Below are 25052 nucleotides of genomic sequence, written 5' to 3'. Positions count from 1 at the left end.
TGAGGATCACCTTGTAACAACAGAATCACTGTCACAGGATCACCTCTCAGGAAGGGGGATTCCCTCTGGTGTCTTCTGCCTCCACAAAACCCTCCGTTACAACGTCAAGGAATGGAAATGTAATAAGGACTCACCCCTCGCCCCCCAAACCCCCCAGAGAGGAATCTCCCGTTCTTCCTTGCTCCCCGTCCTTCCTTCTCCCTCACCGTGAGGGCCTCCCCTCTCTCCATCCAGCAGCTTCTCCTACCTAACTCACTTCCTCTCTGATTCTGTCTGGATCCACTCCAGTCACTCTAGGAAGGCTCCGCTCGACTCCTACCCACACTGCTACCCGGAGCCCACAAACTTCTCTCAATCCTCTGCATCACTCTCCCCTTGCTGCATTAAGGCTGCAGGAGGCAGTGCTGCCCTGCTATAAGAAATCTGAGGAGTTCCCGTTGAGGCTCAATGGAAACAAACCTGGCTGGGGATCCATGAGGACGCAGGTTCAATCCCTGGCCTTGCTCAGTGGGCTAAGGATTCCAAGTTGCCCTGAGCTCTGGTGTAGGTCACAGATGTGGCTCGGATCCCGTATTGCTGTGGCTGTGGTATAGGCTGGCAGCTGCAGCTCCAATTGAACCCCTGGCCTGGGAACCTTCATTTGCTGCGGGTGCAACCCTAAAAAGAAAAAAGAAAAAAAAAAGACATCCGAAAGCGGTGTCCTGGCACTTCTGGTGCCGTCTCTCAGCCAGGCTAAGATGCTGCTGCTGTCGGCGCCTCACTCAGCCCAGCTTGCATCCTGCTCAGAACCCAAAGTGGCAACTCTCCCCGTGACTTTCACCACAGTACCTTGTCTCTGCCCCAGAGAATGTAGAAAAGCTGGACTTAACTGATATTGAATAAACCAGTCCCAGGTCAACAAAAAAATCACCATATTTATACATCTTTTATCTCATTCTTTGTCCAATCTTATCCTCACTAGGTCCTTTTGACGGGATCAAGATAAAAATGGCTGTTTTACTTAAAGGAATCCATATAACAATATTTGTTTACATAGCACATATAATTTACATTGGGGGGGGAACCCTAAACGTAACAATACTCAGACAAAATTCCTCATGTACGAAGGCACTGGCCATGTCAGCCCTTGAGTTTCTTTTTTTTTGCCATTTCTTGAGCCGCTCCCGCAGCATACGGAGGTTCCCAGGCTAGGGGTCTAATTGGAGCTGTAGCTGCTGGCCTATACCACAGCCACAGCAACTGGGGATCCGAGCCGCATCTGCAACTTACGCCACATCTCACGGCAGTGCTGGATCCTTAACCCACCCAGCAAGGCTAGGGATCGAACCCACAATGTCATCATTCCTAGTCGGATTCGTTAACCACTGAGCCACGACGGGAACTCCCGGCCCTTGAGTTTCTATCCCACCACCTTCCTCTAACCGGACACCACAGGATGGTAACAGTTTTGAGTAGGGAGGGCAGTGTGGCTCCGTGCACAGGCCTTGGTCTGCACCACGGGGGCAGAGCTTTGCCCCCAGGGTTGTGCCCTCCTCTCTGACCCTCAGTCTCATCACCTGCATGATGACCAAGACTGGACCAAGTGTCGTCTTGTGGTTCCTTTCATCTGTACAGTTTCACGATTCTATGACATCCATAGGACTATATATAAGTTCAGGTTAAAAGTAAAATTAGGAGAAAAATAATATAACTCTATAACCAAGTTACATTTAAGTATTAAATAATATATCAAGTAATACCAAGTAATATGTAAGTTTTAAATTGGCTACAAGGTTCGAAGGTGAGGGAAAAGACGATCACACCCTAAGTCTATACTTTCGGTAGAGAGTTGTTAAAGTGGTATTTTACCATTTTCTGGTAACGTACGATAGTCTCTTTCCTGGTATATTAAAGCGTAATTCAGAATATTTGACATATGCCATTGTTATTTGTGATGGAAAATACTTAGGATCTATAACAAAGTTTAGCTTCTATTAAAGTTTAATTTTAGGGAGTTCTCTTGGAGCACAGTGGGTTAAGGATCTGCTCTTGTCCCTGCAGTGGCCTGGGTCACTGCTATGGTGCAGGTTTAATTCCTAGCCCAGAAACTTCTGCATGCCGTGGGTGTGGCCAAAATTTTTTTTAAAGTTTACTTCAGAAGGTCTGCTGTGGAATTATGCATTATTGTCTTAAGGAGTCATTGTACTAGTTTTTTAAAAAAAAAGATTGGATGGAAAAGGGGGGGGGCGGTTGAGTTCCGCTCCCACCCAAGATGGAGTCAAAGAAACCAGATTTTCCCCCTCCCTTTCACCTCAAACAACCAGAAAACTAGACAAAATGTAAGAAACAAAGGCTCTCATGCATTGGTCAATATGCAGCACAGGGATGCCACCCTTGAGAAAGAGCGTAAGCCCTCTAGTGACACCAGCGTGCTACACGGAGGTGGTTTGGGGGAACCCAAACCCAGCCCAGCAGAACCCCGACTTGCTGAGCTGGATAAGACAGAGTTTGCAGGGCTCAAGGAGGCATATAACTCGTGGGGCAAAATGCCAGCAAGGTGGGAGCTGCGCAGAGGACCTGGGATCCAGAGTGTCTTCCCAGGCACTGGCCGAGGACTTCTCTGTTCATGTGTGAGGAAATCACCTGAGTCTGGGAAAAAAAAATCGCTGCAAAAGGGTATGCAGAAATTCCCAGAGCTCACCCAGGGCTGGCAATAGTCTGTATTCCCACTGCCAACAGTGGAAAATCTCCTAAGACACAGGATCGTGGGTAGTATCCTCAAAAGGGTACTGTCGTCCTAGTGGGGCTAAGTGGTCCCTAGACTGAGGCTGCTCTGGGCCGGTCCCTTCAAAGGGTCAATCTGATTCCAAGTAGCAACTATACGCCAGCAGAAAAATTTACATCCAACATTATTGAAAGAATACAATGAACCTCAGCAACCAACAAAATGCACAATTTCCAGCATCCAATAAAAAAGGGGGGAAAAAAACTACTAGGAATGCAAAGAAGCTACAAAATATGACCCATAACCAAGATAAAATTTTAGCCAAGAAAAAGAGATACGGAAATCACAGAGATGGTGGAACCAGCGGACAACGTTGTTAAAAACATGATATAAAAGACATTTTAGATATTCAAGAAGGTAGAAGAAAATGTCAGGATGAGAGAAATGGGTATAAAAAAAGAGGCAAATGGAATTCAGAGAAATGAAAACATGGTACCTGCAATGAAAAATATACTGGCTAGGACTGACAACAGATTGGACTCTGCAAAATAAAGATCGGTATTAGAAGATATAGTAATAAATATTATCCAAAGGGAAAACAAAAAACAAAAAAACTTGAACAAGCATCAGAAGTTCATGGGACTAAATCAAGCATCTAACCTAAGGATAACTGTAGTTCCAGAAAGAGGAAAGAGGGAGAACAGAAAAAAAAATTCGACGAAATAACAGTTGAGAAAATTTCCAATTTCCTACAAACATAAATCCACAAAACTTAGAAACTTAAGAAACCCTAACCAGAATAAACATAAGGAAAATTATTCCAAAGTGCATCACAGTCAATTTGCTGAGAAGCAATAAGTAGAGAATAAAAGCTTCAGAAAACAAAATATTATGTCAAAGGAATAATGAATGAGGCCAGACTTACCATCAAAAACTCTGTAAGACAGAAGACAATGGAAGGATATCATCAAAGTACAAAAAGAACAAATGGTCAAACTAGACTCTTTTTTCCAGAGAAAAACCTTCTAAATTGAAGGGAAAATAATAGCTTAGAGAATCATCACCAGAAAATCTGTATTATGAGAAATGCTGAAGGAAATATTTTAGACAGGAGGTAAATGATGCCAAGAGAGAAGTCTGGATCCACACAAAAGGAAGTAGGAGAACACAAGAGTGGTATATATTTGGGTAAATATGGAAGATATTTTTGTCTATTGAAAGCAAAAATGGCGTCAATATATGCTATGATTTAAGTGACTGTGTCCCCAAATTCCTATGCTCAAATCATAACATTCAAGGTGATGCTAACAGGAGGTGCCTGGATGGTTATGGAGCAGAGCCCCTGAAAGAGACTGGAAGAGATCCCTCCTCCTTTCCGTGTGTGTGGCTGCAGCACAAAGACATCCTCCAGGAAGACAGCTCTGGCCAGACACCTATCCTTCTGGCACCACGATCTTGGACTTCCCAGGCTCCAGAACTGTGAGAGATAAATTTCCGTTACTTTTAAGCTGTTTGGTCTGGTATGTTGTGACAGCAACCTAAGAAGACTAAATATATTGCGAGCTACGCTGCACATACGTAAGTAAAATGTATGACAGCAGCAAAACGTACGGAAGGGCACAATGAAAGTGCGCTGTTGGAAGGGTTCTTGCATTATACATGGAGCGGTATTACATTACTAGAAAATGGATTGTGAAAATTTACAGATGTTGGCTGTAAAACCCAGAACAATCACGCACAAAACCACAGAGATACAAGCTAACAGGACAAAAGTGGAATGGAATGATTAAAATGGAATCTAATACAACAAACTTCAATCCAAAAGAGGTCATAAAAGAGGAACAAAGGAACCAAACCAGATGGACAAAAAGGGAAATAAAAATTGCAACACAGGAGATATAAACCTAACCATACCAATACATACACTAAATGTAAATACTTTAAGCATCTCAATTAAGATATATACTGTCAGACCCAACTCTGCATATGCGATCTGTAAGAAACCCACTTTATAAAGACACAAATTAGGTTTCAAGTAAGAGGATGGAAAAGATGTATCACACAGACTTTAATTAAAAAAAAAAAAAAAAAAAAAAAAAAGCAGGAGTTCCCGTCGTGGCGCAGTGGTTAACGAATCCGACTAGGAACCATGAGGTTGCGGGTTCGGTCCCTACCCTTGCTCAGTGGGTTAACGATCCGGCGTTGCCGTGAGCTGTGGTGTAGGTTGCAGACGCGGCTCGGATCCCGCGTTGCTGTGGCTCTGGCGTAGGCCGGTGGCTACAGCTCCGATTCAACCCCTAGCCTGGGAACCTCCATATGCTGCTGGAGCGGCCCAAAGAAATAGCAAAAAGACAAAAAAAAAAAAAGCAGAAAGGGTGGGGGAAAAAATGTAATTGTAATGTATACATGTAAGGATAACCTGACCCCCTTGCTGTACAGTGGGAAAATAAAAAAAAATTATAAAAAAAAAAAAATAAAAAAAAAAAAAATAAAAAAATAAAATTGGTCTCCATCCAAAAAAAAAAAAGGCAGAAATGGCTATATTTATATCTGACAAAGTACATTTCAGAACAAGGAATATTATCAGAGTTAGAGAGACATTTCATAATGCTAAAGGGTCAATCCTTCAAGATAATACTAAGTATTTCTAAACCTAATGTCTGAGCTTCGAAATACATGAAACGAAAAATGATACGAGCAACAGGAAAAATTATAATTGGAGAGGTTAACACTCCTCTCATCATGACAGAACAGCAGTCAGAAATCGATGAGGATACAGAAGACCTGACGATACTATCAACCAACTTGACCTAATCGACATCTCTAAAATATTCCACTGAACGGCAGCAGAATGGTCATTCTTTTCAGGTATAAATAAAACATTCATCACAGCAGACCATATTCTGGACCATAAATCAAGTCTCCATACATTGAGCGGGACTGAAATTGTACAGAGTATCTTCTCTGACCACACCAGAATTAATGACAGAAAGATTACTTGGAAAATCCTCAACAGTTGGAAAATAACAAACAGCATACTTCTAAATAACTCATGCGTCCAAAACAGTCACAAGGGAAACTGAATGCAAATGAATATATAACATCTAAACTTGTGGGATACAGCTAAACAAAACGAAAGGATTCAACAACAAATTCATCCTTAGAGCATATTTTAGCTGAATTGAATCTGTTTGGTAATGACTAAATATGGGTGGCTGTTCTTCGTCACTGCATAAAAGGGCTTAATTCACTGCTATTTATTGATACTCTCCTAAAAGCAAAGATCTCTGTAGCCCGATACCAGGGATATGAAGAAAGAAAACACACAGCCCCTTAATCTGTCAGAAACAAATTAAGGGCTGTCCCCAAACTCCAAAGCCAAGCTAGAGGGATATGAGGGCTACATAAGGGAAGGCACAGGGTCTCTCCAGGATGGGACGATCCAGGAGGGCTGCGTGGAAGTGGAAGCAGGAAGCACAATGCCAGAGAGAGCTGTCGGGTACAGACTGGGCTCCAGGGAGAGCCTCGCATGACCGAAGGCAGGGAGCAAAAAGGCACAGAGGCGGGCGGCGGCTGGGGAAGAGCTAATGCGCTGTCAGCACAGCACAGGTGTCTCTTGGGAGAGGGCGCTGGGGACTGGACTGCGAGGGCCTTGGGTGACCTGCATTCGGGAGCTGGAGCCAGACCTGATGTGAGTCCTGGACCTACTGCTGAGCAACCCAGTGGCCTTGGCCCGATTTCTCCACTCCTCTGGGGCCCACCGTTCTCCTCCTCACCTGTCAGAGATGCTGGGGGAGCAAGCGAACCATCACACGGTGAAGCACTCCATTCACATGGAGGGGAAAGGTACCACCCTACTGATGGGTGGGAGAGAGCGCGTGGAGCCAAGGCCGCTGTGGCAGTGCAGGCGAGGAGGAGCACGGCCTCAACCCCGAGGCAACCAGACGGGCCTCGGTGACCGAGAGAGAAGGGGACAGAAAGCCAGGGAGGAGTAAAACGGACCCTGGTTCTAAAGCAGCATATATCACATGGGAAAATTTCACCCCCAAACAAGAGAGTTTGAAAATTCAGCTTATTTTGGTGAGAAGGCATAATGCTTCTAAACAAACTTTCACCCATACAGTAAGAAACAGCGGACTTTGGAAGGAAAAAAATCTTATGAAAGAAAATATTTAATCCTAGAAACTATGCATCTATTCTAAAAGTCTCTGGCGAAACAACTTCGACATACAATTTGATAAATGCCATTTAGTGAAACACTGCGTCTGCATTTCACCATACCATTGCTAACATCTATACATTTTCATGCATGTCCGGATTTTATTTGAAAGTTGCAAATGCAATGCAAAAACTCACGAAGGGGAACACCACCGGAAACTAACATGTTCTTGTAGATGCACCAGAATTCACCAGCAAATAAACCTTTGGTGCTGAACTAATAGAGCCAAAGTGAGGGAAAAGTGACAAAGACCAACATGGTGGTAAGAAAAAAAGAATTATTTGTCCCTGAGTTCTCTGCTTTACCAAAAAAAAAAAAAAAATTTAAAAGAATCATCAATGAAGAAAGCCTAGTCACCGGAACCAATCAAACACAGACACATCACAGAAACCATCACTCTGCAATAAAGAATAATAGTCCATATGGGCTGTGGGCTGTGAATGAATACAGTACCAACTGTACCTCAGAATGCACTAGCCATGTGACCAGGCTGAGAAATACAGCTTTATTTCACCCCAGAAGAACCAGTGTCACGTACCTGGACTGGCTCACTATGTGACAAGCAAGATGACCACTTTTCAAAATGAGGACTAGGAAGGACAGTTGAGTTATGCCCAGTGAAAGCAGCTTACGTTTGAAATTCAAATGATTTCCAGATACCATACAGCGCCCCAAAGGAAACTGGCTTGCATCTGAGTGGCTTATTCCAGCAACCTCGATGGGGGAAGGTTTGCGGTTTTTGAGAAGGCAAAGCTTTCCCAAGTTGGCCTAAGAGACGTTTAGAACAGTGTCTATTACACACCCGTCCATCAGGTACTTCCAAGCCAAGCTCAAGAGCTATCAAAGGTCTGTCGCGAGAGGTTTTTTTGCTGACATACCACATTCTCACCCAGAATCAGTTTGTGCGGAAGGCGTTTGTGTAGAAGGACATTCTAACTAGCATCCTGGGAGTAGCTTATTCGAATTCCTTGCTGTAGCATGTAAAACAAACCTCAAGCGGCAGGAAGAAGGGGAGGGGGAGAGGGAAACAGCTGGAGAGGCTCCAGAGAACTCACCCGAGCAAAGTCAAACGCGTATCTGTAAATAAGTTTAAAGTTTGTAGAATCATTTAATAATGATCTTAAGTAATCCAGGGTATTTCTGAGTTTTTCTGTTGTATCACATCTAGAAAAACAGAATAAAGGCAAATTAAAATCTGAGTTTTTTTCTTACGTGGGGCAGCAACAGAAAACACAATACCAAAAGACAGGATAAAAACCTTGGAGTTGCAACATGTCCATGACGAGCTCTTTTTTGTCTACACATTTTATTTTTGAAAATTTCAAAGGTACAGAAAAGCTGAAGGAATTATGGTAAGTAAGCACCCAAATACTCATCCCCTTGGTTCACCAGGAGCGGGGGTACCTTTGTGTTCTCTCACCTATCTGCACTCTTTCTCTTTTTCAACATGCATATACTGCAGTTTTATTTCAACTGCACAAACGAGTTAGCATGTAGGAAATTTAAATGAAAAAATAGCAAAGAACCAAAAAAACTAAAAAAGAAACAGACCTGGAGCATGAGAGTCCACTTTTTTCTGTGCCATTTGCAAGCGTGCTGCCAGCGATGCCACTTTACTCCTAAACACCTAAATGCCACTATCACTCTTCATGTTCTAGAAACGCTGACTTTCTCAACTAATCCATGACCCATGTGCAGATTTCCCAACTGTCTTTATAGCTGCCGCTTTTTCTCACTGGGGATCCAGGCAAGCCTCATGCATTGCTTTCAGGGGTCTATTCTCTTTGTCTCTAGAAGGGTGTCCCACCTTTTCTCAGTCTTTCTTGACAATGTCATTTTTTAAGAGACCAGACTAGCTGTTTTGCAGAATCTGTTTATCAGAGGATTTCCCTATGATTGTATTTAAATATTCCCATGACGGAGTTCCTGTCGTGGTGCAGTGGTTAACGAATCCGACTAGGAACCATGAGGTTGCGGGTTTGGTCCCTGCCCTTGCTCAGGGGGTTAACCATCCGGCGTTGCCGTGAGCTGTGGTGTAGGTCGCAGACGAGGCTCGGATCCCGTGTTGCTGTAGCTGTGGTGTAGGCCGGCAGCAACAGCTCCAATTAGACCCCTAGCCTGGGAACCTCCATATGCCCTGGGAGAGGCCCTGGAAAAGGCAAAAAAAAAAAAAAAATAATAACAATAATAAATAAATAAAATAAATAAATACTCCCGTGATGTCCTTCTCAGCACAGTCCATGAGGACGCTCCTGACACCAGTCTGTCACAATCCTGGTGATATTCAGCGCGTTCATTTGGTTAAGGTAGCGCCCACCAGACTCTCCACTGAACAGTACCCTTCCCTGCTCTGAAACAGTATGTAACCTGGGGGATGAGACCTTGAGACTGTGAATTCCGTTCCTCAACAACCTTTCACCGGGTGGTTTTCGCATCTGTTGATGATCCCTGCCTGAAATGATTTCATACCTGAAGATGCAAGATGGTGGCTTTTCCCAATTCTTTTTTTTTGGTCTTTTGAGGGCCGATCCCTTGGCACATGGAGGTTCCCAGGCTAGAGCTTGAATTGGAGCTGCAGCCGCCGGCCTACGCCAGAGCCACAGCAACTCGGGATCCGAGCTGCATCTGCAACCTACACCACAGCTCATGGCAACGCCAGATGCTTAACCCACTGAGTGAGGCCAGGGATGGAACCCGCATCCTCATGGATACTAATGAGGTTCGTTAACCACTGAGCCATGATGTGAACTCCGGATTTTTCTAATTCTATCGTACTTTTACATTTACCAGTTGGGAAGTGTTCTATAAAGAGTTCTACTCACTGAAACCTTTATTTTCTGGACTTAAGGATTTTGGCTTTTTTATTCAGTGCTATAACCTGCTACTGTCTTCATTCTTTTTGATGCACAAATTATCCTCATTTGGGCAGCAGCCCTTTCTGCTGGCTCCTGTGTCCTTCTGACATGTCACCATCAGTCTCTGAGCATGTCCTCACTTTCTGGCACAAGATATTCCAGCTCACCTTGTCCTCTGGCTACTCTAGACTTGAAATCGGCTCTTTCTCCAGGGAGCCCTGGTGGTTATGACCTATTTTCACGTGTAAGTGACACAATGTTTATTTTTCTTAAGGAAGCAGACTAACTGGTTATTTTTACAAACTAATTTTCTGTTCATAATGTCAAGCCCTTAAAAATGAGAACAAGGAGTCACCATTTTCACTGGCCATATTAAAGCGTTTCAATGTGGGATGTGTTCCCTTGTGCTCCTCTGTAGAGCCTTTACCTCCTACTAAGTATATAGATAATACATGTCACAGGTATTATCAATGTAAATATTTTACATACTTTATAAACCAAAATATGGTTTATAACAGAATGTACTGATTTTTTTAGCAATAAATATGTGCAAGCTTCTTTTTTGTAACTATTTACAAAATAGATCTACTGAGATGATCTACTGATCTACTGAGATGATAAAATATCTAACAACCAAAAGTTAGAGCAGATGTCTCATTTCTATGAGTTTACAACAATTTAGAATGTCCTTTATTTCATCATGATGTTGGAAGACTAAGATTAAAATCAGGATATTTTAGCAGAAAAGGCTTGTTTAAGGGACTGGCGTGCAAGCTGAGGGCTGAAAGCACAAACTAGATGTTTTTGGAGAAGACTTTTCAGATTAAAGAAACAGAATGTGCAAAGGCCCAGTGGCAGAAGTGAGCACGTCAGGCCCAGAACCTAAAAGAAAAACAGAGGGACTAGATTGGGTAGAGTTAAGAGGGGAAGTGGTACAAGATGAAGCTGACAGAAGTGGGGCCAGACCATAAAGGGTTTTGTGGTCCCCAGTGGTTTGGGGAGGAGGGGTGGTGAATTCTAGAAACAGTGGAAGCCTTCTCCTTGACCATGGGAAAGACTGCCATCAGGATGTCTGTGGAGGAAGGTTAGACAGATAGGCAGTTAGAGATCTAGTGCCAGAACCTAAATGAGGGGTGACAGAGGCTAGAAGGATGCACAAGCAAGAGTAAGTGGGAGTCGTGAGGCAGGAGTGGGAGCAGGGACTAGGGCATTCTAGTGCGTGGCTTGATTTTCTTACCATGGGTATAAATAACAAACACCATTTTATTAGTAATCATATGGGGGAGGGTCCAAGAGGAGGAAAACCAGCTAAGCCCAAAACATCTAAGAGCTGAGGTTCCCCTCTTCACTTGAAAAGCAGATTAAGGACAAAAACCACAGGAAATTGGCCAGATTTGGGCCAGTGGCTTAGTTTCATCCTGCCCAATGAAAGAAAGAACAGTTGTTTGTATCAACAGATTCAAGAGTGGGAACCACTCATTAGGCAGCCACTGCAGAGCTAAAAGAAAACAGAGTTGCTTCAAATGGAATGCCAAGGTCTGCTGCATGCCTGGGAGTGAGTCCAGCCGCACGGGCAAAAGACGCGCCTCCGTCCGCAAGATGCTCAGAGAGCTTGTCTGCGGTGTCAAGCATAAAATGCCCCAAAGTCAGTTTTTCCCTTTGTGTATCTATGAAGGACGGTTGCATGGGTTAGAGATGACACTGTCAATAAAGGGTTTAATTTGCTTTAAAAGGGGCCTTGTCCCCATGGAGTGTGTGGACTGACCCCACCAGGGAGACAGGCCACTGAGTCACCCTGTCTGAACCGTAGGTTGCCACCTAGTGCCCCTCGACAAGGTCTTCTGCAGAGGGACTGGGTTCTAACCAAGGGCCTGTGAAAAGCAGGCTTGGCCTGAGACCTTTCAGAAAGCAGCCACTGGATTCAATCCATTCCCCTCTGCTTTTCTGGGTACCATGTATAAGGAAAACCTGTGGCAGTCAGAGTGATAGCACCCACCGCTAGGGGGCATCATTTCCCACAATAAAATATACACATATTGGGGAATCCTTTCTTTGTTTTGCTGCCTTAACATACTCAGAAGCAAGAGGAATCAGATCATAATCCTCAATGGTTCTAAAGTTAAAGGTAGTACCCCCCGCCCCTACCCAATGACCTTGGGACAGCCTTTACCCCTTCACTTAGCCCCAGGGTATTTCCCCAGCCCATCATCAGTTCTTGTGCAAAGTTAGCTACAACTCTAATACCCTTTTTTCCGGGGGAGAGGGTTGTTTCACTTAAACACCCTATAAGCTTAATTCATCAGAGACAACCTGAAACCCACATGCTGGAACAAGGCAATAAATAAAACAGTCAATTCAAACAAGAGCGGTGCCTTTTCTGGCTGAGATCGATCTCGGGAGCCTGGGGACAGATGTTTCCCATAGCTGCTGCATGCACTTCGTCCTAGACTTGGGCAGAACACAGCCCCAGGAGCCGAGCTCCCAGCTCCCCTGGACAGTGCCATGCAGACTGATTTCCAGGGGATGGGGAAGCCACATTTCATCACTTCACCTCCCTAGTTTTATGGGCGCTACCAGGACACCCAGGAAGTGGCAGGACTAATTCTAAACCGGTTCCAAAACTCATGGGCTTCCTACGTCTAGCATGCTCCCACTTACAGTAACAACTTTTTAAAAAAGGCTTTGTCATATATACTTTAATTCCAGCTTGAGTCCAAAAAAGTTCACCGGACAGGCTTAACAAAGCCAAAAATGGGCAAAAAAGAAAAAAAATCCAAAAGAAGACACGACAGGTCATTCAAACCAAGGACTACTTTCCATCTTTAGAGCATATAAATGATTAGCCTCTGAGTTTTCTTATGTACTAGATGGGTTTTCTTACGTACTCATAAATACAAGTACTTATTTAGTTAATTCAAGTAGTATAAAGAGAAGTGATATTACTTTTGGATGTTTTTGCTTGAACACTGCTGTGCCCCAAATGGACTTTGTCTTGTTCGTGGCTTTTGTTTCCCCAGGACCCAGAATACTGTGCTTGGAACAGCCCTGCCCTTCAAATATTTGCTGAACAAATGACAAATCCAGGGAGGGAGGAGGGAGAGGGGGTGGAAGTTCTTAAAACTTGAGATGGCACTATTTTTAAACTACAAAGAACCTTAAAGCTTATTCTGAATAATGATCTTCACCTCACTGATGAGGAAACTAATCTCAGAGTTTCATAGCACAAAAGAAAGCCGAGTCTTTAATTCCTTTACAGCGGCTCAACTACATCATGAATAAGAACCAAGTGGCAGCATCCTATAGGAATCCACCAGCTCGTCACATAAAGTGGCCAGCAGAGCTCCCAACAGAGAGCTGACCAAGTCCCCCACACCCAGTAAACATACACGGAGACCTCTTCCAGGAAACTGTGTATTTCAACTCCCAGGAGATGTGATACTCAAAACACAGGCAAGACTTAGTCTTGTGTAATAGTCTTTTGTAAAGGCAAACATAAAAAGGACTCTAGAACTATACAAAAATGGATGTTATACCCTCCTAAGACAAACGTAAATGAGCCTGGGAAAATGTGGATGTTGCCTCCTCTAAAGCCTTAAATGAAATCTCGATTTAGGAATTCCCATGGTGGCTTAGCGGAAATGAATCTGACTAGTATCCATGAGGATGCAGGTCCGATCCCTGGCCTTGCTCAGTGGGTTAAGGATCCAGTGTTGCCGTGAGCGGTGGTGTAGGTCACAGGTGAGGCTTGGATCTGGCGTGGCTGTGGCTGTGGCTGTGGCTGGCAGCTACAGCTCTGATTTGACCCCTAGCCTGGGAACCTCCATGTGCCGCAGGGGCGGCCCTAAAAAGACAAAAAAAAAAAAGTCTTGATTTAGCCAAGCATCCATCGTTACAAGGGTACTTAAAAAAGGAGCAGCCATTGCGTGCTCTATCCAGAAAGGATCAAAGAGAGGCAGCGAGGAAAACAGTGCAGGAGTCAGATGGCTTACAATTATAAGGAGATGTTCCCTAACACGACAAACACCATCTTAAGAGATTCCAGAGGCTTGATCCTAAAATTCTAGAGCATGCTGAGAGGAAAATGTGTTTGTAAAAGTGTGATTTGACTGTTACCTGAAACTCGTCTGTCATCAGATAACAGTTGTTACAGGAAGAGTGTGACTGAAGAATCTGAGGTCTGAGGTTTTCTTCCCAGCCCTATCACTCGCTCCCGCCCATCTCCAAGGCCCTCGAGGCCTCATTTCCTGGTGTGTACAAAGTGTAGGCTGAAGCCTGCTCTGTCTGGGTAGCTGGGAAGCCCAAGGGAGAGAACAGTGAAAAGGCCTCAGGATAAAGCCCAATGCAAATAAAGCATTATTACCAACAACACGCAGACAAGGATATTGCAAGTTGACGGATTCCACAATTATTTAAATAAAGCCATAAAACCATTTCGATTCCAATGTTAATCCAGTAAAAAAAACCTGAAGTCTATCATCCCTAGTTAAAGTGAATAGGAAAAGAGAAGCCGTTCCCAGTACTTCAGTGACTATATTAAGAATTAGTTTAAAAAAAAAAAATTAAAAAAAGAATTAGCACTTCACGTCCCAACAGCATCTGAAATGTCTCATCATCCACCTCAAGTGTATCTTTCAGTGGAAAAGAGTGGACAGCAACTTAGGTTTTCCTGAATGAAACTCTTAGCACACGTACACACATACAGACACACACGCATGCAAGCACAAAGAGAACATGTAAAACCAGTGATCTTTTCCCTCAATTCTGGGCCAGGTAACATAAACAGAATCTTTATTATTATTATTTAGGTGTTGAATCAGAGGTGCAGCTGCTGGCCTACACCACAGCCACAGCAATGCAAGATCTGAGCCGTGTCTGTGACCTACACTGCAGCTCATAGCTGGATCTTTAACCCACTGGGTGAGGCCAGGGATCGCGTACCCTCATCCTCATGGTTACTAGTTGGGTTCATTACTGCTGAGCCACAGTGGGAACTCCCCATTATTCCTTTTTAATCACTTGGGTAATGAAGATCTAACATAAATAAAAAATAGCAAATATCTCCACTTTTAAGTTATACTTACTCGATTTTTTTTCTAACTATGTATCAGATGTTAATACTCTGTTTAAAGCTATAAAGCTGCACTATCCAGTATAGCAGCCACTAGACACACGTGGCTTCTGAGCACCTGAAATGCAGTACCATAAAGTACCACAAGTTAAATGTACCATAAAGTAAAATATGCACCAGATTTTGAAGATTTAGTATGAAAAAGGAAGGTAAAATAGCTCATTGATTTTTTATTTATTTAATTTTTTTTTGTCTTTTTGCTATTTCTTGGGCCGCTCCCGCGGCATATGGAGGTTCCCAGGCTAGGGGTCGAATTGGAGCTGTAGCCACCGGCCTACGCCAGAGCCACAGCAACACGGGATCCGAGCCGCGTCTGCAACCTACACCACAGCTCACGGCAACGCCGGATCGTTAACCCACTGAGCAAGGGCAGGGACCGAACCCGCAACCTCATGGTTCCTAGTCGGATTCGTTAACCACTGCGCCACGACGGGAACTCCCCTCATTGATTTTTTAAAACATTGATTACGTTAGCGCAATAATAGATATTTAGGGTCAAATGAAATACATGAAAATGAATTTCACCTGTTTCATTTTACTTTAGTATGGCCATTAGAGACTTCTAAATTACATATCTGAGAAAAGTGTGGCCTACTTCTACTGAGCTGCTGTAGAAGAATATTGAAATAAACAATACTCATTATTTAAAAACGTCAATTGCTAAAATTCCTCCATAATAGCCGTCCTCACCACACAAAAATGGGGCTCGTCTCTACACCCAGGGCCACAGATGAAGCCTGCCCAGATCTCCTCCAGTCACCCCACCCGGGGTCCCCCGGAGGTCCTGGGGGGAGGCAGCCAGGGGAGGAGCGGGCCCTCCCACCCCCACAGGGCAGCCTCAGGACTTACTGTAGAGAGGTCATTCCTTTTAACCATTCCTGTAGAGTAAAATAGCCCATGTTTTGTGCATCCAATTTCCAAGCTAGGACAAGCATAACTACCTGTTTAAAAAACAAAACAGAACAGAAAGACCAATCAAATCAGGAGGACAAATCTCAGCCATCAAATACATTAAAACATGCTGAATGCTTCTGTTCGCTAGAGTCTTGTTACTGAAAGAAGAATAGGGTAACTCCAAAAATGAGTTCTAGGAGTTCCCACTGTGGCCTAGCATGTTAAGGACCCAACATAACCTCCGTGAGGATGCGGGTTCCAACCTGCCCTTGTTCAGTGGGTTGAAGACCCGGTGTTGCCGCAAGCTGCGGTGTGGGTCGCTCAGATCCAGCGTTGCCATGGCTGTGGTGCAGGCCAGCGGATGTGACTCTGATTCTCCCCCTAGCCATATGCTGTGGGTGCGGCCATTTAAAAAAAAAAAAAAAAAAAAAAAAAAAGAGTTCTAGTTTGGCAAACACCTAAATGATAATTCTGTCCACCGACAAGGGTTTGGAAAAACATGAACTCTTAAGTAGGTGTGATGGTGCAGGTGCAAAGCGATTAACCTCTCCCAAGGCCAGTTCCGCAGTATCCATCAAAACTGAAACCAGCTGCTGACTTAGCAGTCCCCACCCCCCGCCCCCACCCCCGACGGAAAGTTATCTTATATTTATACCTGCACATGTACACAAAGATGTTTATTCAACAAGATTACCTAGAGTACCATTTGTAGTAGTAAAAGACTGAAAGCAACCAGATGTCTATTAATATGGGATTAGTTAAATGCTCCTTTGTGAAACACATTCCGTACCAAGGCATACGATGCCACCATTAAGACAAAGGAAGAAGGGCCATCAGTATAAACATGGAAGTTTCCAAGACTTTACTAAGTTAAAACGAAAAGAGCAAGGTGCACCGCAGGGTGCAGAAAACAGCAAGGTTTCTAAGATTAATTAAGTGAAAATGAAAAGACCAAGGTGATAAAAACCCAAAAGGGGAGTTCCTATCATGGCTCGGTGGAAATGAATGTGACTAGCATCCATAAGGACGTAGGTTGGATCCCTGGCCTCAATCAGTGGGTTAAGGATCCAGTGTTGCCGTGAGCTGTGGTGTAGGTCGCAGACGCGGTTCGGATCCCGAGTTGCTATGGCTGTGCTGTAGGTCAGCAGCTACAGCTCCGATTTGACCCCTAGCCTGGGAACCTCCGTATGCCACAGGCGTGGCCCTAAAAAATACAAAAAATGTAACAAAAGCAAAAAACCCAAAAGGTAGGTGGCGGGCATAGACAGTGGAGTTATATCACAAATACATTCACATTTGTGAATTCAACTATATACATTGGGAGGCAATTTTTTTGTTTTTGGCCTTTTTTTTATAAGGCTGCACCATGGCAAATGGAAGTTTGCAGGCTAGGGGTCGAGTTGGAACTATAGCTGCTGGCCTATTCTATAGCCACAGCAACACAGGATCCGAGGCACATCTGTTACCTACACCACAGCTCACAGCAATGCCAGATCCACAGTCCGCTAAGCGAGGTCAGGGATCAAACCCGCATCCTCATGGATACTAGTTGGATTTGTTTCCGTGGAACCACAATGAGAACTCCTGGGAAGCAATGATTTTAAAGTGGCCCAACATTCCACTTCAGCAGCACTGAGCCTGGGACAGGGGGAGTGGCAGCCCGATCACTTCACAGTGGGCACCATCCTTGCTTTCGGTGGATCTTCTGAAACTGCAGGTATCAGGAACAGCGACAGCTCTGGGCTTTGGCACTGCGCGTCACTTTTTCACTTTGCTGCGTTAGAGAAAAGGTGGCACCGAGATAGTGACGGTGTGTTTACTAAATACCTGAAGATATAAAAGACAATGCTACATTTCAGAGGTGCCTCCGGCTGCGAGCTCTCCAGGGCTCTGCAGAGGAAAGCACGGAGGCCGTCCAAGACTCGGGGGTGGAGAGGAAGCCCTCCCATCTCAGCCACCTTGAAGGCCCAAGACGAGATGAGGAGTGAGTGAGTGAAAAAAGAAGCTCTGCCACCCCTAGAGAGGTGAAGACAGGGGCAGGGCCTTCCTGCTTCTCTGCAGGACTGGCCATCTCTGGACCCTTCATACACAAGGGAACTGGAGTGCTAACTGGAGATCACGCAGACACTACTGAATAGCTGTATTGCCATTTGTTGTTTAAAAAGAAAAAAAGGTGGAGTCCCCATCGTGGCTCAGTGGTTAATGAATCCGACTGCAAACCATGAGGTTGAGGGTTCGGTCCCTGGCCTCGCTCAGTGGGTTAAGGATCTGGCGTTGCCATGCGCTATGGTGTAGGTCACAGATCAGGCTTGGATCCCGCGTTGCTGCGGCTGTGGTGTAGGCCAGCGGCTACAGCTCCGATTAGACTCTTAGCCTGGGAACCTCCAGGTGCCACGGTGCAGCCCTACAAAAGACAAAAAGACACACACAAAGGCAACTGGAAGAAAATAAATGTTTCTGGAATACAGTTGGCTAGGGATAAGCATAGGCTGCATTTGGCAGTTAATCTGATTTCTTTACACAGGACCTAAAGGCTTCATTTCGACTGCTAGAGAAACTGTCCCAAAACAGTAAACCACGATCCATGCGCGGTGAGGGTGAAAGGAATCAGGATGATAAAACATAAAAAAAATGAGGGAAGGAGCCATTCAGAAATCACTTTAGATGATTTAATTAGCCCACCAGTGCCAAGAGGCACTTTAAGGACTCCAGAACAGCTTTCAGGAGGTACAGAAGGCCTGGCTTTTTAATTGCCAACAAGCTAGTGTGCAGACTACACATCTTCAGCTTTGTCTAATTTATAACTGGAAGATTAATGAAAAGCTTTCTCTTGATGCTGACTTTATGGTTTTCCACTTTGGAAATTAATATCAGTGAGAATTCGCTAAATCTCTATGACCTTTCATCAAATATCAACCAAATCAGTACGCAATTTTTTTTTTTTTTTTTTTTTTGTTGCTTTTTTAGGGCTGTACCCATGGCATATGGAGGTTCCCAGGCTAGGGGTCGAATTGGAGCTATAGCTGCCTGCCTACATCACAGCCACAGCAACACAGGATCCTTAACCCACTGATCGAGGCCAGGAATCAAACCTGCATTCTCGTGGATAAAATCAGATTCGTTTCCACCTAAGCCACGATGGGAACTCATTTTTTTTTTTTTAAATCATTAGGTTTATATTCGCAATGGGTATTTCTTTACACAAAGCGGACCTTTTCTTAGGAGAGTTAATAAGGAAGCTCACCACTTAAAAGATTTTGCTGTTACCTTAGTAAATGAAAGTTGACCTGAATTTAACACGCCTCCTTAAATTTCATAAGCTATAAATATCAGGCAAGGTGATGGTTTTAAATTAAAGCCCTTAGTCATCAATGCAGATAAGCCTCTAAAAAACTATTTTAGACTTGTTTTTCATACAATTTCTGAAACTGGGATGCATCCACAATTGATGGCCTATCAGGATTTATTTGGTAACATTTTCCCCTTTTTGTCATGATATAAAATAATAAAACTTCTATTGAGTGGTGTAGAATTGAAATGCAGTAATATTTACTTTGCAATAGTAGTCTAAATTCAGTCTTCAATGTGATGCAATATTTTAAGACTATTTCTGCCCCTACAGAAATAGAAAACTAAAGGACTCCTAACTGTCAAAAAAGGATGGTAAGAACGGCTCTTTTTTTGAGCGATGGTGTTTGGCCCCTGTTTGGGCTAGGCCATCACCTCTCCCTCCACTCGACAGACCTTCCGCCTAGGACGGCAAATGACGCTCTGGCACCTGCAGCCTGACGCCTCCCAGTCTGCAGCAGCCCAGCCCTCTGGTCACCGGCTGATTGTTGGCTTCTGGGTGGAACCTCTGGACCTCCTCTCAGGCCCGGCTCACTCTCACCCGCTTCTACTCCTACCCAGAAGACCCTGCCAACCTTGGCCCAGTCTCTGTCAGAAACCTTTGTTCTTTTCTTTTTTTTTTTTTTTGCTATTTCTTTGGGCCGCTTCTGCGGCATATGGAGGTTCCCAAGCTAGGGGTCGAATCGGAGCTGTAGCCGCTGGCCCACGCCAGAGCCACAGCAACGCGCGATCCGAGCCGCGTCTGCAACCTACACCACAGCTCAGGGCAACGCCGGATCCTTAACCCACTGAGCAAGGGCAGGGACCGAACCCGCAACCTCATGGTTCCTAGTCGGATTCATTAACCACTGCGCCACAACGGGAACTCCAAGAAACCTTTGTTCTTAAAGTCAGTGACATGTTCGTGTCTATGACCCGTCCAGGGTCTAGATCAGGCAAACTACTACCAACCTGGTTGTCCCCAAACTTTCGTACCAAAATGAATAATTTGTCAAGATACCTGAACTAGATCCCATTAAAATGAAAACTTACAAGTCAAAAATCCTCCTAGTACGTTAAGGACATCCAAAGACGCTTTAGAAAATTTGAAGTGTTATTAGGGGGAAGTGGAAGGATGGAGGCATGAGAAATAGCAACAAAAATTTTTTTAGGAAAAATTTTTAAAGAAAAAATTTTTTTAAGAAAAAAAAAAAAAAGAAAAGAGTTCCTGTCGTGGCGCAGTGGTTCACGAATCCGACTAGGAACCGTGGGGTTGTGGGTTCAATCCCTGGCCTTGCTCAGTGGGTTAAGGATCCGGCGTTGCCCTGAGCTGTGGTGTAGGTCGCAGACTCGGCTCGGATCCCGCGTTGCTGTGGTTCTGGCGTAGGCAGGTGGCTACAGCTCTGATTAGACCCCTAGCCTGGGAACCTCCATATGCTGCAGGAAGCGGCCCTAGAAAGGGGAAAAATAAAAAAATAAAATAAAAAAGTGTGAATTCTCAAAGAAGAGCATGACCTACATGCTTGGGCACCAGATATCTTAACAACAGTCTGAATGAAAGGGATGATCCCTGGAGAGCTCTTCCAGATCATAAATTCATTGAGGAGGCAAGATGCAGTTGTTAAATTGGAGGCTGATGTGATATTAAACTGCATAGTTAATGAGCAAGGGCATTTGGATAATTTTTCATTTTAGAGTGAGAGATAGGGGAATAGGAAAAAAACTCGACAATAACATGAAGATAAGAATTAGGCAAAAATAATTAGCATATAAAAAACTTGTAATTAAATTTTTAAAGGAAATACTTAGGGCCTTTACACTAGAAAGCAATCACTTTCTAAGCTAAATTCAACTGGAAGGAAAAGAACTGTGAAAACTTCTTGATCATTACAAGCTACTCAAAACCCTCATGAATAATTCAAAGTTCTGGACAAACTCTACATTAGGCTGGAACAACTACAGACGGGAACAAAGACACACAATGCGTTCAGGCCCCCAGATGATCTGTCACTGTAGGTACACATGCCCATACCACTTATTTTTATTCTGTGGCATGTGGACGTTCCCAGACTAGGGACCAAACCTGTGCCACAGCAGGGGCAACACTGAGTCCTTACCCACAAGGCCACCAGGGAACTCCGCCCATACTACTTTTTAAACATTTAGTTTAATTACCTTATTACTGTACCTTTACGAGACAAGAAATTAAATGAGAGGGAAAAAATGACTGCAGGTACACCATGCCAACTGTAACAAAAAATTCTGCTTATAAATCAAATTAGTGTTGGAACTTCTTGGACTGCCTCATAAAAACTAGTATACTCTCACTTCTTTGTTGTTGCTTTATTTGTTGAGGGACAAAATCAGAGCAACCGATTTGTCCGACTTAGTAAATCAGACTTACATTTTCTGGTTCAACACCAATGTCTTCACAAAATTTCTCCATGCCTTCAGGACCTACAACATCATCAGTACCTGTGACAAAATGCAGTTTATATAAAATTAAATGTAGTCATGTATACCATTGCTACTGCAGCACTACTACATTGTCAAAATACTTATTATTATTAAAGTACCCCTAGATTGAATAATACTTAAAAGACCCCAATAGGCTGGAATTTCAATTCTACCTTTAAAGGATTCTGCCCTGCACAATCATTTAAGTCAGTTTATCACCAAGTCCTTCAACCGCTTCTATGTACATATAATTTATGTTTAAAGATAAGGTTACGTGAGTTCAATTCCTGTTCTTTAAAGTAGCTTAAATTGCTATTCTTATTTTGGTAAGAATTTCAACACATACAATCATAGTTTCTAAGTTTTTCATGCAATTCTCTTTGGCTTCCCAGGCATACAACGATTCAATCATTTCATCTTCAATGATGATCATTTTGCCTCCTCCTTTCCTATATTTGATCCCCTTCTTTCTTTCACTTATCTCACAGCACTAGCTAATAACTCCCCAAACCACAGCAAATAAGAAGTGAGAGTGGGCATCCTTGCCTCATTCTCAACTCAAGCGGGAATACAGTTAGCATCTTACCATTTGGCTTGAGAGTGCATATCCCCGCATTGGGCACTCATGTTATTTACACAAAGGATAACAAATACATTCACGTGGCAAAATGTTCAGAGAAGTCCAAGCAAAATAGAATAAAAAGAGAGAGCCTGCCTCCTCCCTTCCTTCCCAGGTAGGCGTGACCTCCCCCAGAGCTTTCTGCTCCGTCCTGACGATGGACAGACAATCTCCCTGCGAGAACACCTGGCTGGAACACTTTCCATTACTCCACTGGGGGTGACTATGTGCTATGTGTCTCTGTTTCCTAGTTCTGGTCCTCATTTCACTACTGCATTGAGGCTGCGAGATTAAAGAATGACTATGCTCACATGAAAGTCTCCATCTATTACTATTTTGCTAAGAGGTTTTATCTGTAGGAGCAGACAGACGGCTTTTATCTCCTCAAAGGACTCATGGGGGAAGTGGCTGCACAGAGCCGAGGGGGAAAAAAGTACTTTATAATCTTTAAAAATTTTTGTCTTTGCTATTCTTCACGATTTAAAAAGGCTCTTTCACTGCAACCTATTCAAGAGCCTAGCAAGCCACCTGCCCTTCGCCTGCCTGCACACAGGGCCCGCGATCTCCCAGCTGGCTGTCCCACTCACAGCTCTCCAACCCAGCCTCCTCTCCCCATCTGCGCTCACTGCAGCAACGATGCTTCCCCATTTGCTTGTCCATTTGCCACAACAGCGCTTCTGTCGTCCGCACCCCCAGAGCCTGGCACATGGCAAGCCACTAAAGAAGGGTCTGCCGAGGTGCGCTGGGCAGTGGTAATATTAAGTTGGCCATGCTTGCTTTTTTCTTTTCCCACACTTTATGCAATGCCATTGTCACAGAACTTATACACACTTGCATCTGTGTGTTTTAAAAGAGCAAAGCTTTAACAGCATGATGTGCAACAGCACGACTCCTATTGCTTTATGAAAAGACGGCTCATCAGTCCACAATACTTGAAGGCCAGCCACTGTCCTGCTAGGTACACTTGTCCTTTTTCTCATTATTGTTCCAACTGAGAAATCTAGTTGTAATCCCACTGTTCACTGGGCTTATGGGTGTATTTACACCAGATCAATCAGTCCACCTGTTGAATTGTGCAATCTTAGGCTAATAAATTTGCCACTGGCTAAAACAAAGTGGATGAAAAGTGGGGATGGAGGGAGGTCACTGAAAAAAGTTATAGCTAAAATAACCAGCTTTGGAATGAGCTGGTGACGAGATACCTGAGCTCCGTTCAGAAGGCAGCTATGCTGCCCATAATCTAGAAAAAAGCGGGCCTCCTCCTTTCACTGCCATTTTAAGCAGGGGTCCCTGACTGAATATATTTAACCTCTTCAGGATGGCCCAAGACCCTCAGAGTCAAATTTCCATAATCACACTGTGCTGCCTCACTGAGGCGAACGGGGTCACACTGTCTCCTTTGCTGACAGGCCACTCTGTCACTTAGTACCTGCTCCTGGGCCCCGATCTCATTTTAGTAAACCAAAACACAGTTCTGCTACAGAATCTAATTCAAAGTGGAGATGCAGGGCCTAGAGTCGGGACCTGCAGAATTTTTATGACCTACATGTGTGAACTTCAGTGTGACTCTTGAAATCAATGTTGGCACTTGTGGATTTGGCCTCATCTCTTATTCTTAGATATACTTCAAAAAGTGGAAGTTATTAGAGAACTCGTTCATGTAGAACTGGTTATTTTAATGAAGAGAAATGGGATTCTAATTTCAGAAGGTCTAAACCACACACTGTCCCCTCCCTGCTCCTGCCAATCCTTTCTAAAGTCACAGGCAACTGAAGTACCAAAGTACAAGAGGCAGGACCACAGAGAGAGAACAGGACAAGAGCCCGGTGGAGCAGGTTTCATTTATTACATCTCTGAGAATCAGAAACTGAGTGGACAGGGATTTTAAAAGGTGAGAGCTGCATCCTAGAACGGGCAAAGGAGGGCTGAGGCTAAGTGGCCAGACAGAAGCTGGGAGGAGCTGGGCTCCGGCTGCAGGAGCCGCAGAGGGCAGAGGGCAGAAGGCAGGGCAAGGGGCAGAACTAAGAACTCTGGAAAGAACCAAGGTCCATCTGTGTGGCACAGTTGCACCACCAAGGCCCCTACCACCCTCCTCTCCACTTAGGATTCCAGGCAGGGAATCAGCCCAAAGCAGGTGGCTCTCCCCGGGGGGAACAGGAGCACAGCTCGGTGGGAGAGGCCCTCACCCTAGCATCAGGGGCTGTGGCCTCAGCGCTGCTCTCACAGACTGCGGAGAGCACAGCCTGTCAGCCTTCCTGAGACTTCTCACCCCGACTTTTTTTTTAATCAAACTGACCTACGGCTTTTATTTGTGTGGTTGGGGTGTTAAAAATGAAAGCAGAAAGACAAATGCCATATGATATCACCACTTAATACCTGGAATCTAATATATGGCACAAATGAAATGAACCTATCTACAGAAAAAAAAAAATAAATAAATAAACTCATGGACTTGGAGAATAGACTTGTGGTTACCAAGGCGGAGGGAGTGGGATGGACTGGGAGTTTGGGGTTAGTAGAAGCAAACTATGGAATTTGGCATGGATAAGAAATGAGATCCTGCTGTACAGCACAGGGAACTATATCCAATCATTTGTGGTGGAACATGATGGAGGATAATGTGAGAAAAAGAATGTACATATATGTATGGCTGGGTCACTTTGCTGTACAGCAGAAATTGAAAGAACACTGTAAATCAACTTTAACAAAAGTTGCCATTGGGGCTTTTAATTATTCCCAATCTTAAGCCATTTTCTTTACTGATTATAGACATAAAAAGGGGGGGGGGAGTAAAAAACACAGGGTTCAATAAAAATAGGGATAGCCACACCCACAGAGACTTTTCACAG

General features: G+C 44.1%; 1 protein-coding gene across 7 annotated transcripts in view; it reads right to left on the bottom strand.

Moving 5' to 3' along the window:
* DCUN1D4 (defective in cullin neddylation 1 domain containing 4) overlaps positions 1–25052 on the bottom strand; it is a 78035-nt gene that overhangs the window by 12131 nt on the left and 40852 nt on the right. For all 7 annotated transcript variants that reach the window (XM_005666642.3, XM_021101201.1, XM_021101200.1 and 4 more), the window contains 3 exons: positions 21532–21602; positions 15756–15847; positions 7979–8087 (listed from right to left, as the gene is read on the bottom strand). In XM_005666642.3, the coding sequence (XP_005666699.1) occupies positions 7979–8087; positions 15756–15847; positions 21532–21602 (272 nt within the window). The remainder of the gene's footprint in view (positions 1–7978; positions 8088–15755; positions 15848–21531; positions 21603–25052) is intronic.

This window comes from Sus scrofa, chromosome 8 (genome assembly GCF_000003025.6).
Source record: "Sus scrofa isolate TJ Tabasco breed Duroc chromosome 8, Sscrofa11.1, whole genome shotgun sequence".
In the NCBI taxonomy this organism is placed as follows: Eukaryota; Metazoa; Chordata; class Mammalia; order Artiodactyla; family Suidae; genus Sus; species Sus scrofa.
Note: the sequence above shows the minus strand (reverse complement) of the source record. Positions and strands in the feature narration are given on the sequence as shown.